General features: G+C 37.0%; 4 protein-coding genes across 4 annotated transcripts; all 4 read left to right on the top strand.

The window, feature by feature from the left end:
* Positions 1–370: 370 nt before the first annotated feature.
* LOC133870545 (uncharacterized) lies at positions 371–7,133 on the top strand. The gene is made up of 5 exons (XM_062307710.1): positions 371–539; positions 2,437–3,813; positions 3,900–6,481; positions 6,879–7,043; positions 7,128–7,133. Exons 1-5 carry the CDS (start codon positions 371–373, stop codon positions 7,131–7,133), a joined length of 4,299 nt encoding a protein of 1,432 aa, XP_062163694.1.
* A 1,390-nt stretch (positions 7,134–8,523) lies between these two features.
* Positions 8,524–9,840, top strand: LOC133870293 (uncharacterized). The gene is made up of 5 exons (XM_062307380.1): positions 8,524–8,672; positions 8,762–8,919; positions 9,008–9,128; positions 9,241–9,405; positions 9,502–9,840. The coding sequence occupies exons 1-5, from the start codon at positions 8,526–8,528 to the stop codon at positions 9,715–9,717; spliced, it is 807 nt and encodes a 268-aa protein (XP_062163364.1). The 5' UTR covers positions 8,524–8,525; the 3' UTR covers positions 9,718–9,840.
* Positions 9,841–10,716: 876 nt separating this feature from the next.
* Positions 10,717–12,374, top strand: LOC133870756 (UDP-glycosyltransferase 88F5-like). The gene has a single exon (XM_062307960.1). It carries the CDS (start codon positions 10,770–10,772, stop codon positions 12,222–12,224), a length of 1,455 nt encoding a protein of 484 aa, XP_062163944.1. The 5' UTR covers positions 10,717–10,769; the 3' UTR covers positions 12,225–12,374.
* Positions 12,375–15,960: 3,586 nt separating this feature from the next.
* LOC133870535 (UDP-glycosyltransferase 88F5-like) lies at positions 15,961–17,672 on the top strand. Its single transcript, XM_062307700.1, has one exon. The coding sequence runs from the start codon at positions 16,029–16,031 to the stop codon at positions 17,481–17,483; it is 1,455 nt and encodes a 484-aa protein (XP_062163684.1). The 5' UTR covers positions 15,961–16,028; the 3' UTR covers positions 17,484–17,672.
* Positions 17,673–17,985: the final 313 nt, after the last annotated feature.

Here is a 17,985-nt window from a genome sequence, read left to right as displayed (position 1 = left end):
AGATTTCTTTCGATCCGGCCGGAGAGATAGAAGAAGAACGAGAGAGAGAGAGAGAGAGAGAGAGAGAGAGAGAGAGAGAGAGAGAGAGAGAGAGAGAGAGAGAGAGAGAGAGAGACTTACGGCTGTAGAGAGAGACGGCGCCGGTGGGAGAGAGGAACGGCCGGAAGGAAGAGAGAGATTTCAGGGAATAGATTTTTGGTTTTCAAAGAAGAAGAAAAAAAAAAATTAAGAAGACACGTTGCTTATTTTTAGCCTTAGATTTCTTAAAAACAAAGAACAGCCGTGAACTTGCTCCTCTCCAGTTCTAATGAACTGGAGCGGATCCGGATCCGTGAAGAAGGGAATGAGAGTGACTTACATGCTGTACGCGATGGGGAGATCGGAGACTTTGTGGGGGTCTGATTGGGCAGAGTTCAAACTTGAGTGGTGGCTTGAGAAGGACGAGGCAGAGCATATTCAGTGGAACTCCATGGGGAGAGACGCGTATACGTACCCAGTTTTCCAGGCGAGGCCGAGGATTTGTTTGGGAAAGAGATGGCGTTCTTGCAAATGAGGAAAAAACAAATTCTTTATTATACTTTATATGGGACAAGAAGGGAATTCTAGGCCCAGCGGTCAGCAAAACACAAAAGCTAAAGGGCATAACTGAAAGGAATACTTGAAAAAACACACGGCTTTGATAAGTTAAGAGAAGTGGAAATCAAGCATCAGATGGTTTGGACGGTTAGGATTGGTGGGTGTTTTGACGATCCCAAGGAGTGAGGACTACTTGATATGACAAACTGAAACTGAAACATCCAAACTATGCCCTAACTTTGTCTTGCTTGCAACCTCACACAAACAAAGGGTCAGACATCTCCAACCGTTACTGTTTTGAGCTTTCTCGCTTGGTCCCCATTGAAAATGATATTTATTTACAGAGTTGCTGCCGAATTTTAATTTTGTTTTATTTCATTTTTCATTTCTGTCTACACTCTGTGCTATGGCCGGCCACCTACTCTTTCTTTTAACCTTTGAACTGAACAATTTTTTTTAAAAAAAAATATTTTTTTTATATTGTTTTTTTTTTTTCTCGACATGCCATTTTTTGCGTTTTTGACCTTAGTGAAACGATGAAGTCATAACTGTTTCTACGATTTCTTTTGTATTAACCATTTCTACACTTTCTTTTGTATTTAGCATCTATTGGCATCTTCAGATTTGATTTGATTATATATATTTGGCAAAAAAAAACTCTAGAAGTTGTGAGTTGTCTTTCCTTTTGGTAAGATGAGACACAGACATACTATTATGTTAATCAACATGTGCCTAAACAACAAATCAACCCAAAAAATTTATACTACATTTGTATAGACACGTGGTTTATAAAATGATTGTTTGTCTCGGCCCTTATCTCTAGAATCTGAATTTTTTTTTATTTTTTTTTTTGACAAAAAATAACTCTAGATGTTGTGAGTATAGACATGTGGTTTACAGAATGATTGTTTGTCACGGCTCTTATCTCTAGAATATATGTCTATTTTTTTCCTTTCTTAAATGCTATTTTTACTTTCTCAATTGATTCATTTCTTTGTCTTTGCTTTTATAATTTTAAATTTAATTTTGTTTGACTTCACAAAGGAAGAGTCTAAATACTCTATTTCTTTCTATTCTACTTGAACATGCTATTGGTATAAATTTCGTCACATTTTTAAATTTTTGATGAAACACTATTCCTTCCTTCTCCTGTACTTAATTTTTGGTCAAATCATCATATTATCTATAATGCCTTCTAAATTAATGTTTAAAATTATTCACTATAGGTGATCTCTCCAATTCTCTCTCAAAGTATTGAAAGATACGTTAAGCTCATCCTATTATCCTTCTCAAATTAAGGTAAGTTCCCTCGATTTTTTTTGTAATATTATTTTGACATTATAAATAAATTGCAATACACACGGAGGTATGTTCCCAATATATTCTTCTAGCTACATCTATGTTGTAATTCATAAATTGAATTGTTAAATACTTAGATTTTACTATTCACCGTTGCATTTTTAAATTATTCTCTTTAGTAAATATTATTATATGTTCTACTTGAATTTTATGTAGTAAATGATACTCTGTTAAAAAAAAAAGTGACTTTATTTTTCCCTGTAGAAAATTTCACAATAGGGAAAAAATGGAAAACACAAGACTCGCACGACGTAGAAGACAGATGCTTTTGCATGAAAAAGGAAAACGGGGACGTATGAGTAATTACGATTGCATTCAAACAATAAATTCAACTGAAGAAATTACAAGAGAGGATGGAACCATCAATATCTCAGAAAATGAAGATATTCCAAGTAAATTACTTAACTATAATTATTTATTAAAAGAATATTAAAAAATTATCCATAAAACTAAACTAGACTAATTTAAAAATTACTTTCTTCTTTTCCCTATTTGATACAGGAAAATTTACTGAAACTTTGAATATTGGCTCACCTTCGTACGTATGCAACTATTGTGGTGCAATAGTATGGTATGAAGAGAGAACAATAAAATCTAGAAGACCTGCTAATCCTAAATTTAGCCTTTGTTGTATGGATGGTGAAGTGCAGTTGCCTTTGCTTAAGAAACCACCTGCTACTCTTCAAGAATTGCTAAATCCAACTGGCGACCAGCGCTTAACAAATTTTAAGGCACAAATTAGAAGTTATAACGCCATGTTTGCTATGACATCTATGGGTGGAAAAGTGGATCATAGAATCAATGATGGAAGAGGTCCTTATATTTTCAAACTTAATGGTCAAAACCACCATAGAATTGGAACACTACTCCCAGCCGATGGTCTAAGTCCTAATTTTGCACAATTATATTTCTATGATACTGAAAATGAAGTTTCAAATAGAATAAATGCCTTGAACCAATCGAACAATAGCCATGATTCATTTATTGTTGATGCTTTGGTCCGAATGCTAGATGAATCAAATGTATTGGTCAAGAACTTTCGTATGGCTAGAGACCGTTTTAGTGATGGTAATACTCATCACTTAAGATTACGTCTTATTGGCTCACGATCAACTGACGGAAGAGTACAAAATCTACCTACATGTTCCGAAATAGCTGCAATTGTTGTTGGTGATATTGGTCTTGATAATACACACCGTGATATCATTGTGGATTATAAAGAAGGTGGATTACAAAGGATAAATGAATTGCATCCATCATACATGGCACTGCAGTATCCTCTTTTATTTCCGTATGGTGAGAATGGTTATAGACTTGGTATTTTACGTAGAAGTGTTGATGGAACTAGATCTAATACAAACAATTGTGTTACAATGAGGGAATATTACGCATATCGATTGCAAACAAGACACAATGAGGGCCATACATTAATATATGGCGGCCGCTTATTTCAACAGTTTGTTGTTGATGCATACACATGTATTGAAGCGATTCGACTTATGTGGGTAAGAGGTAACCAAAGTGCATTAAGAATTGAATTGTATTCTGGATTGAGGGATGCAGTTATGAGGGGAGATACAACCCCTGCATCAGTTGGAAAAAGAATTGTTCTGCCTTCGAGTTTCACTGGAAGTCCAAGATATATGATTGAGAATTATCAGGACGCAATGGCGATTTGTCGATGGGCAGGTTATCCTGATTTATTTATTACTTTCACATGTAATGCGAAATGGCCAGAAATTGAAATCTTCCTCTCAATGAATCCTGATCAGAGACCTGAAGATCGGCCAGATATACTAGGAAGAGTTTTTAAGATCAAACTTGATCAATTATTACATGATCTCAAACACGAACAACACTTTGGAAGAACAGTTGCTGGTATTCTAAACTGCTTACTTTTTATATTTATCTTTAACATATTAATTTTTATACACAATATAATTAAGTTTCTTTTTTGTCTATAGTTGTCTACACAATTGAATACCAAAAGAGAGGATTGCCTCATGCTCATATATTGCTCTTCTTACATCCTGATAATAAACATCCAACACCAACAGAAATCAATAGGATAATCTCAGCAGAAATTTCAGATTTGCACAAAGATCCTCAAGCTTATGACGTTGTTAAACAATTTATGGTTCATGGTCCTTGCGGTTCTATAAATCCTAAATCAAGTTGTATGATCGGCAACAAATGCATCAAGCATTTTCCAAAGAGATTTTGCTCTGAAACTACAATTGATGAAGATGGCTTTCCAGTATATAAAAGAAGGAACAACGGAAGATTTATTGAAAAGAATGGTGTCAAAGTAGACAACCGATTTATTGTTCCTCACAATATTGACTTATTGGTGAAGTATCAATCACACATAAATGTAGAGTGGTGCAATCGTTCAAGGTCTATCAAGTATTTATTCAAATATATAAATAAAGGACCTGATCGTGCAACATTGATGCTTGAAGAGAATTTACATGTCGAGGGTTCTTCTGGAATACAAAATGTTACAGATGCTGACGAAATAAAAACATATTTAGATTGCAGATATGTGTCGGCGATAGAGGCATGCTGGAGGATCTTCCAATTTGAAATTAATTATCGAGAACCTCCAGTTGAGAGACTAAATTTTCATCTAGAAAATGAACAGCCTGTCATGTTTGATGATTCTCATCATTTAGACAATGTTTTGAATCAGCCAAATATTAGAAAGACTAAATTTACAGAATGGATGAAAGCAAATGCTTTGTATGAAGAAGCAAGAGAATTGACTTATTCTGATTTCCCTTCCAAATGGGTTTGGCATAATAAAGAGAAAGAATGGAAATTGAGGAAGAAAAGAAGATGTGTAGGAAGAATATTTTACGCTCATCCTGGAAGTGGAGAACGATTTTATTTGCGAATGTTACTAAATATTGTCAAAGGTCCTCGATCTTTTGAGGAAATAAGAACTGTAAATGGTGTATTGTACCCGACTTTCAAGTCAACATGCTACGCTCTTGGATTGCTTGATGATGACAACGAATGGCATGAGTGTTTAAACCAAGCATCGCATTGGGCTTCAGGTAAGCAACTCCGTGAACTTTTCGTCACAATGTTAATTTTTTGTGAGGTTGCTGATCCTAATAAATTATGGATGTTGAATTGGAATTTGTTATCTGAAGATATATTGCATCGAGAACGAAGAATTTTACAATATGAGGACCTACATCTAACAGAATTGCAATTACAAAACTATGCACTATGTGACATTGAAAAATTATTGAACAAAAATGGAAGGTCACTGAGAGAATTTGAGACAATGCCATATCCAGACACGTTACTACTCAGAGAAGGTAACAATAGACTACTACAAGAAGAATCTGACTATAATAGGATTTCTTTGGCAGAAGAGCATATAAAACTTTTTAGTGGTCTAAATTGTGAACAAAGGAATATATATGATGCAATAATTAGATCTGTTACAAAAAACAAAGGTGGTTTTTTCTTTGTTTATGGACATGGTGGAACTGGAAAGACTTATTTATGGAGAACCTTGATATGTCGATTGCGGTCCGAAGGAAAGATAGTCATTGCAGTTGCATCGTCTGGAATTGCAGCACTTTTGTTACCTGGCAAAAGAACTGCTCATTCAAGATTTCAGATACCGATTAATGTAACTGATAACTCAACTTGCGGGATCAAGCAAGGTTCACATCTCGCAGAACTGGTGACAAGAACAAGTCTTATAATTTGGGATGAAGCTCCTATGGCTCATCGAAATTGCTTTGAAGCTTTAGATCGTTCACTAAAAGATATTTTACGCTTCAGCGATCCACAAAGTGGAGAAAAATCCTTTGGAGGAAAGACGATAGTCCTTGGTGGTGATTTCCGACAAATACTACCAGTTGTAGCAAAAGGAAGAAGAGAAGAAATAGTTGAAGCATCAATTAACAGATCTTTATTATGGAAGAACTGTACAATTTTTACTTTGACAAATAATATGAGACTCCAACAAAATCAAGATGATAATGCTGCAAAAGAATTTGCACGGTGGATTTTGAAAATAGGTGATAGAGAATTAAATGACAATGAAAGTGGATCGTTCATTGATATACCACTTGATTTGATAATTCAACCTAAGACTCATCCTATTAATGACATTGTGAATGATATCTACCCTGAGTTGCAGTCCAAATACACTGATGCTAAGTATTTAGAAGACAGAGCGATTTTAGCTCCAACAAATGATGATGTACAAGAGATAAATGACTACATAATTGATCTTATTAACGTTGATGAAGAAACATATCTCAGTGCAGATTCAATATGTAAAGCTTTGAGCAACAATCAGGACCAAGAAATTATGTACCCAATAGAATTTTTGAATTCATTGAAGTTTCCAGGTATTCCTAACCACAAACTCAGACTCAAAGTTGGAATACCTATAATGTTACTTCGAAATTTAAATCAAAGTACTGGACTCTGCAATGGTACAAGACTTTTAGTCACTCAGTTGTCAAAATGGTTCTTAGAAGGAAAAATCATCTCAGGAACTCATGTTGGAGATAAAGTATTCATTCCACGAATAGTATTATCTCCTTCTGATTCGAAATTGCCTTTTATTCTAAAAAGAAGACAATTTCCAGTATCTGTTTGCTTTGCAATGACAATAAATAAAAGTCAAGGACAATCATTGCAACGTGTAGGTCTTTTTCTATCTAAACCTGTCTTCAGCCATGGCCAATTGTATGTAGCTATCTCCAGAGTTACAAGTAGAAATGGCCTCAGAATACTTATTGCAAATACACAAGATGACGATGAATTCAAAACAAAAAATATAGTATATAAAGAAATCTTCAACAACTTACCTAGAGGTAACATTTAGCATAGACATTAATGTTTTTAAACAATATATTATGACACTTACAAATATAATTAAATCCTATGAATTTCTATTATTTTTCCAGGTGTTACTGAATCATAACAATATGAACTACACATCTCTTTGTCAAATTTCACCCGACAATGACACATGGATCATAAAAGTAAGAATTATAAGGATGTGGGATGCAGTAAACATTGCACAAGGCAATGAGTTGATCAGTCTAGATCTGATCATGTCGGATGAAAATGTAAGTTCACATTAATTTTAAAGTTACTTCATTTAGCATACAACTTGATTAGATGGCCATGTAAATTATTAACTGGATATGTAGTTCTAAATTATGACATTTCACTTTTTACAGGGAACGCTAATACATTCAAGAATTAAGAATAAATTCGCACAACGTTTTAGGCCTCTTCTCAACGAAGGATGCATTTATGAGATAAAGAATTTTATAGTTGAAGAATATAGAGCACAATATCGTCCAGTGCATCACCAATTTAAAATTCTTTTTATTTTAACGACCTCAGTCTCCAAAATCCATGAAATAAATCAGTCCATACCTCAATATGGATTTGAACTTGCAGACTATGAGACAATAACAAGCCGTTGCAATGCCCACACTTATTTGACAGGTATCGATCATTTCTTTACATTTATTACCAAATTTAGTTTACAAATTTTGCCATAACTAACACAAAATATATAAAATAAAAAATAAAAAAACTATATTCATTGATATATCTTCCATGGATATGCAGATGTTATTGGTAGATTGGAATCGGTTGGAGCAATAAAGGAAGTAAAGTCTAAAGGATGTCCAACCAAAATACGCACAATCCATCTTCTATTGGAAGAGTAAGAAAATATTTGGGGTAATTACCTTTTCCCCCCATGAACTACTAAAAAATGCGCAATGCCCCCATGAACTACCAACTCGACCAAAATAGAGCATTCAAGTACCAAATACAACCATTTTCCCCCCTTCGATCAGTTAGAGGGGTTAAAAGAAACAGTCAACGGGTCATATGCCGTTTTACATGGGGGCATGTTGGAAGATGGTGGTAGTTTATGGGGGGAAAAGAGGAAGAAAATGAGGGTAAAATGGCGTGTGACGGTCACGTGACCCGTTGACCGTTTGTTTTAACCCCTTTGACTGATAGAAGGGGGGAAAATGGTTGTCTTTGGTAGTTGAATGCTCTATTTTGGTCGAGTTGGTAGTTCATAGGGGCATCGTGCATTTTTTGGTAGTTCATGGGGGGAAAAGGTAATTACCCCAAAATATTTGAATTCCAAGTTAAAGACAATAAGCTATTGAACCCATAAAACAAAATTTTATATCACATAAAAATAAAATAATGTGAATGGCAGGAACAAAGTTCTAAAGATAACTTTGTGGGGGGCTAAAGCATATCAAATAGATGAGGATTTTCATAAGAATACTCCAAGACCAGCCATTGCAATTGTAACATCGACAATTGTGAAAACTTATAGAAGTAACTATTTATCTTAGTATATTTAATTAAAAAAATTGAGTTCCTACAAATAATTTTAATGAATTCCTCTTTGAAATTTTTGTAGGTCAGTATAACTTATCATCAACAAGCGCAACAAGGATTTACATCAATCTTGATATTCCAAAAGTTGATACAGTTATTGACAAGTAAGAACACTCCATTGTATTATTTTTTAAAAAATTTACATTTTTAATAAAATCTAACATTCATTTATGAATAGGTTAAAGAACGTTGCAATAGTAGAAGTGAATCAAATGAAGATTGAACAACCACCAATAATACCAACTAGAGAACTTGCCTTACACAATAGGAAGACAATTGCAGAGATAAAAGAAATGGAAGGGAACTCTGAAGTGAAGGTATTAATAGATTATAACTATTTAATGCATTTATAAAATATCATGAATACAATATCAATTGTTTAATTTTTTATTAAAAAAAAATGCAGGAAATATTCTACACATGTTTATGCAAAGTTGAAAGAATAGACAACAAGTATGGCTGGTATTATATTGGTTGTATAACATGCAAGACGAAGGTTAAGTTTAAAGAAGGAATTTTTTGGTGTGAACGTTGTCAAGCGGAACCGAAATTCAGCGTGCCAAGGTAAACAACAAATAATATTTAATTCACACACATATATGTCAAAATATATAGAAATATCTCTTCCTAACAATTTTGGAAATGAAAGCAGGTATAGGATACAAATTGAAGTATCAGATACAACAGATTCAACAAGATTCATTATCTTCGACAAAGACGCTGAACAACTTATAGGCAAAACTGCAAAGGAACTTGCCGATTTGCAAGATGAGGTAACAAATCTCAAATTTTTTAGACCACCATAACAAAATAAAGCCAACAATTCAATAAAAAAAATATATGTCATGTTCTAACCTCTTTTAACAATATGCTATATTTATACAGAATTTGAAAGACAATATCGTGCCAAGAGAAATCGAAGCAATTGTTTCCAGAGAATATGTCTTCCAATTGAAACTCAATGAATATAATTTGAAAAAAGGTTGGGAAAATTATACTGTTTATAGAATCTTTGAAGCGCAAGTTGCAAAAGAAGCTAACATCCATAAGGTAACAATGCATTATATGTTGAATCCTTCAAATTTACACGATATTTACCTACATAATTATATGCAACTTCTAATAAAACTCAATCTCTTATTACAGGAAACTCCAATTGTAAAGATTAGGGGCTCTAGCTCCAAACAAGAAGAGGAATATGACGTTGTTAGCCAAACAATAAAGAACGAACAAATGTTTAGTAAAGATTCTTCCTTGCATTCTTCCCTACCTATAGAAGACACAGAGTCGGATGATGATGCAATACCTCTCAAGTTTCTTTACAAGCGATTCAAAACTACTAAGAAGAAGACTTATCATTAATTGATTTGCTCCAAAATTAATGTCTACAAATGAACTCCTGTTTATATTTTTATGTGCAGTTTGTATTCTACAATATTTATAATATTGACAATATAATATTTGGCTTAATATTTGGTTTATTAATTTTGATTCCTTATTATACCTTTTTAATTATTAACAACCCGCGCATGACGCGGGTTATACGCTAGTTTTCAGTAATACCCATCCATATTCGTAAGGATCACCATTCTAGTGTACCAAATATAACAGCAATTAGTAATAAAATATTAATATTCCCAGCAATTAGTAATAAAATATTACTAAGGGATATTACAAGAGGACAAAACCAGTCAGTCCACACTCCACAGTCCACACCTAAACATTCGACAATTTTAGTTGAGTCCTCTCCCAATTAAACAAAGCCTGGAGTAGATAAAGTAGGTAGTGGGAGTGGCAACGTGGTTAAATTTAAAAATATTGTTCTCGACCTTACTAACTTCAACTAAAAATCTATTAAACAAATGATCAATATTTGGACCCAATAGAGGATAATTGGAATAGGGTGGTTCAGTCACCCCATATCCACGAAGATGGGCGAGGCAGAATAGGAGTTTGGTAATTAATGGTTGTAGTGCATGGCCGGAGGAGCGGAGGGAGAAGCGGCAGAGGGAAGAGTGCGGTGAAGCAATTAATCCGTGAAAATAAGAATCAAATTTTTTTAGATGAGATGATGGTTTTTGATTCGTTCAATTTAAATGAATACCCAAATCAAAACTATTGCTTATTTGCAATAATCTAACCTAAACTCAGAGCCGTGACAATTTTAACTACATGACTAGCTCAATGCGAATGTTCAAAGATGTCATTATTGACATCCACCAACTCCAACTCTCCAAGCCTCCAGCTCAAAGACATCATTAGTGACGTTTTTTTTTTTTTTTTGTTTTTTTTTTTTAATTTTATTGTAATCTTTTCCTCTGCTATATATATGGAGTAGATCAGCTCAGGTTCATTTGTCAATTACGTTGTCAAACACAAAGCCAAAAACAAAACCAGAGAAGCCAAAGTAAAAGATGGTAGACACAATCGTCCTACTCCCAGCTCCAGGCATGGGCCACATTATCTCCATGGTTGAGCTTGGCAAGCTCATCCTACGTCACTACGCCCACAAATTCTCCATCTCCGTCGTCATCACCACCGGCTCCGATTGGGACACCCCAAGCATCCCCTCCTACATCCACCATGTCTCCCAATCCAATCCCTCCATCTCCTTCCACAGCCTACCCTCTGTCTCCGTTGACACCACCCAAACTCGCAGCTCCACCGCCGTAGCATTCGAGTTTATCCGCCTCAGCTTAGCCCATGCCCCACATGTACTCCAACAAATCTCAAAATCATCTACTATTCGTGCCCTTATCATCGACCTTTTCTGCTCCTCTGCTCTTCCCGCAGCCAAGGATCTCAACCTTCCTGTTTATTATTTCTACACTTCTGGTGCTTACGCTCTCGCTGCCTTCTTATACCTCCCCAAGATCCACGAGCAAACCACCAAGAGCTTCAAGGACCTCACCACAACTGAGCTTCATTTCCCAGGAATGTCGTCACCGTTGAAAGCAACACATATGATTGAACCGATGCTCGACCGTGACGACCCTGCTTACTGGGACATGCTCTACTTCTGTTCACATCTACCAAAATCGAATGGGATTATAGCTAACACGTTTGAAGACCTGGAGCCAGAAGCCTTAAAGACCATTACTGATGGTGCGTGCGTTCCTGATTCGCCAACTCCGCCGGTTTACTCAATAGGTCCTCTGATTGCTCACTCAGAAGAGCCAGCAGGTGATGATGGAAATAAAGGTGATAGAGCACCTGAGGATGAATGTTTGTCGTGGCTTGACAGCCAACCGAGTAGAAGTGTTGTGTTCTTGTGCTTTGGCAGCCGAGGAACGTTCTCGGTGGCGCAAGTGAAAGAGATAGCCCGTGGGTTGGAAAGGAGTGGGCAGAGATTCTTGTGGGTGGTGAAAAAGCCACCACACGGTGAGAAAAGCAAGCAGGCTGAGAATTTTGCTGCAGAGTTCGATTTGGAGGGTATGTTGCCGGAAGGATTCCTGGAGAGAACCAAAGATAAGGGGATGGTGGTGAAGAAGTGGGCACCCCAAGGGGATGTGCTGAGAAAAGAATCAGTTGGGGGGTTCGTGACTCACTGTGGGTGGAACTCGGTGTTGGAGGCGGTGGTTGCAGGAGTGCCGATGCTGGCTTGGCCGCTCTACGCCGAGCAGCACCTGAACAAGAACGTTTTGGTGAATGATATGAAGATGGCTATTGATTTGGAGCAGAGGGAGGATGATGGGTTTGTGAGTGGTGATGAGTTGGAGAGAAGGGTTAGGGAGTTGATGGAGTCGGAACAGGGGAGAGAGCTCAGAGAAAAAAGTTGGAAGATGAGAGAAATGGCTTTGGCTGCTTTGGGATCAGCATCTGGTTCGTCTTCAAGAGCCCTGGCCAAGTTGGTTGAGGCACTTGGATAGCGTTTGGAAGTAATTGTAAACTGTGATGGAAAGGAAAATGATTTCCTGCATACGTCTGTTCGAGAAAAATAATGGAATTTTTCTCATGTAAGGCAATATAATTGAGCACGATTCGAATAAAATGTTTAGATGTTCAATTCTTATCAGAAAGTAAGTGATTTCTATGTTCGTATAAAATTTCTATGTGCAGTTTGAGTTTGCAGCAAATAAACACCGCAGATATGTTAAGTTTCTTCAAAAGCAGATTCAGATACTCTTCCCTGCATTGAACTACCTTGAAGTCTTATGAGTTTCTAAGAAGATAACGAAATTATGAAATTGGACAATAACCATTTTATCTGACATAATTTTGCAAATCCAAATATTCTTTTGCTGTTTCCCCTCTTCTAGGCAAATGACTAGATTGTAAGAGGTATGAGATTGAGAAGGATAAATGTGAAATACAATTGGACTGGACATGATGTTTAAGTGAAGTGAAAATCAAACGGAAAGGCATATTTTTCACATCTTGAACATCCCCCAAATGGCAGGAACTCTCAGAGCATCAATGGAAATGCAAATGCATAGTCAAAGATTAAGCAGAAGAAGGATGTGTAGCTAGTTGTTACGTGCCTAATTACTCAAATACGTAACAGATAAATAAGGGTAGTTCGAGGAACCTTAATACCTCCCAAATCAACTTAAGAGCTAAATATTAATAATCTTTTCCTCCTTTATTCATCATCAACCCAATATGTTTACATAGAGCTAAACAAAGAAAGGCGATAAACATAAACTACTCTCATGAAGATGTATTCTATGACTATTCTATCAGATAAATGGCTTTGGCTGCTTTGGGATCAGCATCTGGTTCGTCTTCCAGAGCCCTGACCAAGTTGGTTGAGGCACTTGGATAGTGTTTGAAGTAATTGAAAACTGTGATGGATAGGAAAATGATTTTGAGAAAAATCATGGAATTTTGCTCATGAATGGCAAGGCAATGTAATTGAGCAGGAGCTTCAGTTTTTTTTTCCTCTTTTTAAGATTAGAAAAAGAAAATGAAAAAACAAAAAAGGAAAAAAACTCAAGCCACGTAGGCTTGAGTGTAAGATGGGGGTAGAGTTGAAGTAAGAATAACATAGCCCTAGTGTATTTTCGATTCTTATCAGAAAGTAAGTGGTTTATATGTTCATTGATGGCCGAGTCTGTTTAGTATAAGTTTAAAGTAAGAGAAAGAGCCTATTCCCAGCTGTTTATTATTTGATGTGACAATAAAATTCTTTGGGGCTGGCCACCATGACAGAAATATGGGGGTGATCGCTACCCCGAAGAAGACAATTACCGGGTGGCCGCGATGACCTCTGAGCCATGGGTTGGTCGCACCACTGTTGCGGTTTTGTCTGTTAGAGCATATTAGAGGATTTAATTTCAGAAATTTATTGTAATTATTGTTATCTCCTATAAATAAGATTTTATTGTAATCAGATTTTATGGTAATCGAATCACACTTATTTACCCAAATTCTCCTATAAATAGGAGTCTAATGTATTGTGAAAATATTAAGTGAAATAAGAGTATAATGTAGGCATTTGGGCTTTACATAGTGGACGTAGATCATAGACCGAACTACGTAAAATCTCTTGTCCCTATTTTATTATTCCGCTTTAATTTTCTTTATATTATCTTTTCTTTCGTGGTATTATAACTATAAGCTAACGCCAGTTTTCGATCCTAAATCCGCACTTTTTCCCCTATGTTGCTCTCTCATTTTTCAAAAAAAAAAAAAAAAATAGTGTCATTGCTCTTAGCTGCCTTTCTATTTCGTTTCTGCTAGTTGGAATCATTCTTTGTCTTCTGATAGAATAAGTTGTGACTTGCACTCATCCTTTGTCTTCTGATAGGGAGAGCAGTGAAGGAAGGCGAACCTTCTCCATGATCATTGGCGAGAGAATCATAGGCCTGAGGATATTTACCTTTGGCTTTATTTGCCAAAAGTAAATCTTACTTACCAAATAAATACTATACAACAGGTGGGGTCGTAAGACTAAATGGTCAATGGTAGATCCTTCGTTTTATTTTCTCTTAAAGGTTTGATTTTGTATATATTATTTTTTATTCGGATTATTGTCGATATAGAAGAAAAGAAAAGCAAGAGAAAGAAGGTAAAAATAAAAAATAAAAAATAAAAAAAATCAAAAGAGGTCAAGTTGCCCACATTTAAGCCCTTTGTTGGCCTAGTTGTTCGGCCTTGTTAGTCTAATTGTTGACCAAGACTTATCTTTTGGCCTTTGTGGTATTATTCAAACTCAGGTCTATTTCAGCCCATAGTTGTCAATTTATTTTAGCCCATAGTTGGCATATTCTTTTTTTGGCATTTGTGGTATTGTTTATAACCCATGCCCATGTTAGCCCATAGTTGGCTTTAATTTTGACCCATAATTGACCTATTGAAATTTAAGGCGCATCTCCAACCACCATCACCGACTTCCTCCGGTCATTGCCACCGATCATTGTCATATCCAGCAAAAAAAAAAAAAAAAAAGAACACGAACTTATTGCAAACTCAAGCTTCCAAATTGTTTTATTTTGGGTTTGAGGGGCGATGTTAGAGTATATTAGGGGATTTGATTTCAAATATTTATTGTAATTATTGTCATCTCCTATAAATCAGATTTGATACCATCAAATCATATTGATTTGATTGTAATCAGATTTGATTTCTATATTTATCTACCCAAATTCTCTTATAAATAGAGTTTAATGTATTGTGAAAATATCAAGAGAAAGAATTGTTCGATATTGAAAAGAATTAGACAATGGACACTAGAAAATCTGTTAGAAACACCCAACGTCATATTTATGCTCCGTTTGTTTCGGCGTAAAATGATTTCGGCATTTTACGGTGTTTGGTAGGGGGGAAAATAATAGTAAATGGAAATCATTTTCAGTTTGATCATAAAAGCTTCTTTAATTTTTGGAAAACTATTTACGATTTTCATATCTGAAATTAAACTCTTTGTCCTTGCACGCACATTTCATATCTGATTGTCGAAATCCGGCACGTCCGGCAATCGAAATTATGCTGGCGTCGGAATCTGGTGACATCCGGCCACCATCGCCCGATTCCGGCAGACAAGAATCCACCTGGAATCTGGCCGCTATGGTCAGAAGCTGGCCGGATTTAGCCGGATCTGGCCATTGATCCGACCAGATCCGGAGGAGTTCGGCCGGAATCAGGCCCAACCTGCTCGCTGGAATCTGGCAACAGCGACTAGACGTTGCCGGATTCTGGTGGCAATTGCCAGATTCTGATTTTTGCCTTCCGTAATTTTTTCGTACGAGCCAAACGCGGTAAATTTTTTCGTATTTTTAGTCGTACCCCTCTCCCTCTTGTGTAGACATATCAAAAAAAAAAAAAAAAAAAAATCCATATTCGTAAGGATCACCATTCTAGTGTACCAAATATAACGGCAATTAGTAATAAAATATTAGTATTCCCAGCATTGCTTTTGACTAAAAATTGTTGGATATATACTAAGGGATATTGCAAAGAACAAAACCAGTCAGTCCAGAGTCCCCTCCCAAACATTCAACAATTTTAGTTGAGTCCTCTCCCAATTAAACAAAGCCTGGAGTAGATCCACCAACTCCAAGCCTCCAGCTCAAAGATGTCATTAGTGACGTTTTTTTTTTTTTTTTTTTTTTTTTTTTTTTTGTAATCTTTTCCTCTGATATATATATGGAGTAGATCAGCTCAGGTTCATTTGTCAATTACGTTGTTGAAACACAAAGCCAAAAACAAAACCAGAGAAGCCAAAGTAAAAGATGGTAGACACAATCGTCCTACTCCCAGCTCCAGGCATGGGCCACATTATCTCCATGGTTGAGCTTGGCAAGCTCATCCTACGTCACTACGCCCACAAATTCTCCATCTCCGTCGTCATCACCACCGGCTCCGATTGGGACACCCCAAGCATCCCCTCCTACATCCACCATGTCTCCCAATCCAATCCCTCCATCTCCTTCCACAGCCTACCCTCTGTCTCCGTTGACACCACCCAAACTCGCAGCTCCGCCGCCGTAGCATTCGAGTTTATCCGCCTCAGCTTAGCCCATGCCCCACATGTACTCCAACAAATCTCAAAATCATCTACTATTCGTGCCCTTATCATCGACGTTTTCTGCACCTCGGTGCTTCCCATAGCCAAAGATCTCAACCTTCCTGTTTATTATTTCTTCACTTCTGGTGCTTATTGTCTCGCTGCCCTGTTATACCTTCCCAAGATCCATGAGCAAACAACCGAGAGCTTCAAGGACCTCACCACAACTGAGCTTCACTTCCCAGGAATGTCGTCACCGTTGAAAGCAACACATATGATTGAACCGATGCTCGACCGTGACGACCCTGCTTATTGGGACATGCTCTACTTCTGTTCACATCTTCCAAAATCGAATGGGATTATAGCTAACACGTTTGAGGACCTGGAGCCAAAAGCCTTAAAGATCATTGCTGATGGTGCGTGCGTTCCTGATTCGCCAACTCCGCCGGTTTACTCAATAGGTCCTCTGATTGCTCACTCAGAAGAGCCAGCAGGTGATGATGGAAATAAAGGTGATAGAGCACCTGAGGATGAATGTTTGTCGTGGCTTGACAGCCAACCGAGTAGAAGTGTTGTGTTCTTGTGCTTTGGCAGCCGAGGAACGTTCTCGGTGGCGCAAGTGAAAGAGATAGCCCGTGGGTTGGAAAGGAGTGGGCAGAGATTCTTGTGGGTGGTGAAAAAGCCACCACACGGTGAGAAAAGCAAGCAGGCTGAGAATTTTGCTGCAGAGTTCGATTTGGAGGGTATGTTGCCGGAAGGATTCCTGGAGAGAACCAAAGATAAGGGGATGGTGGTGAAGAAGTGGGCACCCCAAGGGGATGTGCTGAGAAAAGAATCAGTTGGGGGGTTCGTGACTCACTGTGGGTGGAACTCGGTGTTGGAGGCGGTGGTTGCAGGAGTGCCGATGCTGGCTTGGCCGCTCTACGCCGAGCAGCACCTGAACAAGAACGTTTTGGTGAATGATATGAAGATGGCTATTGATTTGGAGCAGAGGGAGGATGATGGGTTTGTGAGTGGTGATGAGTTGGAGAGAAGGGTTAGGGAGTTGATGGAGTCGGAACAGGGGAGAGAGCTCAGAGAAAAAAGTTGGAAGATGAGAGAAATGGCTTTGGCTGCTTTGGGATCAGCATCTGGTTCGTCTTCAAGAGCCCTGGCCAAGTTGGTTGAGGCACTTGGATAGCGTTTGGAAGTAATTGTAAACTGTGATGGAAAGGAAAATGATTTCCTGCATACGTCTGTTCGAGAAAAATAATGGAATTTTTCTCATGTAAGGCAATATAATTGAGCACGATTCGAATAAAATGTTTAGATGCTCAATTCTTATCAGAAAGTAAGTGATATATATGTTCGTATAAAATTTCTATGTGCAGTTTGAGTTTGCAGCAAACAAACACCGCAGATATGTTAAGTTTCTTCAAAAGCAGATTCAGATACTCTTCCCTGCATTGAACTACCTTGAAGTCTTATGAGTTTCTAAGAAGATAACGAAATTATGAAATTGGACAATAACCATTTTATCTGACATAATTTTGCAAATCCAAATATTCTTTTGCTGTTTCCCCTCTTCTAGGCAAATGACTAGATTGTAAGAGGTATGAGATTGAAAAGGATAAACGTGAAATACAATTGGACTGGACATGATGTTTAAGTGAAGTGAAAATCAAACGGAAAGGCATATTTTT

Source organism: Alnus glutinosa, chromosome 6 (assembly GCF_958979055.1).
Source record: "Alnus glutinosa chromosome 6, dhAlnGlut1.1, whole genome shotgun sequence".
Taxonomy (NCBI): domain Eukaryota; kingdom Viridiplantae; phylum Streptophyta; class Magnoliopsida; order Fagales; family Betulaceae; genus Alnus; species Alnus glutinosa.
This window is presented reverse-complemented; position numbering and strand designations above follow the sequence as displayed.

Excerpts from the sequence above, each read along its gene's own strand:
- LOC133870545 (XM_062307710.1), top strand. The coding sequence starts at position 371 with ATGGGGAGATCGGAGACTTTGTGGGGGTCTGATTGGGCAGAGTTCAAA. Across the intron at positions 540-2,436 it reads TTGTTTGGGAAAGAGATGGC|GAAAATTTACTGAAACTTTG; the intron begins GTTCTTGCAAAT and ends TATTTGATACAG. Across the intron at positions 3,814-3,899 it reads CTTTGGAAGAACAGTTGCTG|TTGTCTACACAATTGAATAC; the intron begins GTATTCTAAACT and ends TTTTGTCTATAG.
- LOC133870293 (XM_062307380.1), top strand. The coding sequence starts at position 8,526 with ATGAATAGGTTAAAGAACGTTGCAATAGTAGAAGTGAATCAAATGAAG. Across the intron at positions 8,673-8,761 it reads AAGGGAACTCTGAAGTGAAG|GAAATATTCTACACATGTTT; the intron begins GTATTAATAGAT and ends AAAAAAATGCAG. Across the intron at positions 8,920-9,007 it reads CCGAAATTCAGCGTGCCAAG|GTATAGGATACAAATTGAAG; the intron begins GTAAACAACAAA and ends AAATGAAAGCAG.
- LOC133870756 (XM_062307960.1), top strand. The coding sequence starts at position 10,770 with ATGGTAGACACAATCGTCCTACTCCCAGCTCCAGGCATGGGCCACATT.
- LOC133870535 (XM_062307700.1), top strand. The coding sequence starts at position 16,029 with ATGGTAGACACAATCGTCCTACTCCCAGCTCCAGGCATGGGCCACATT.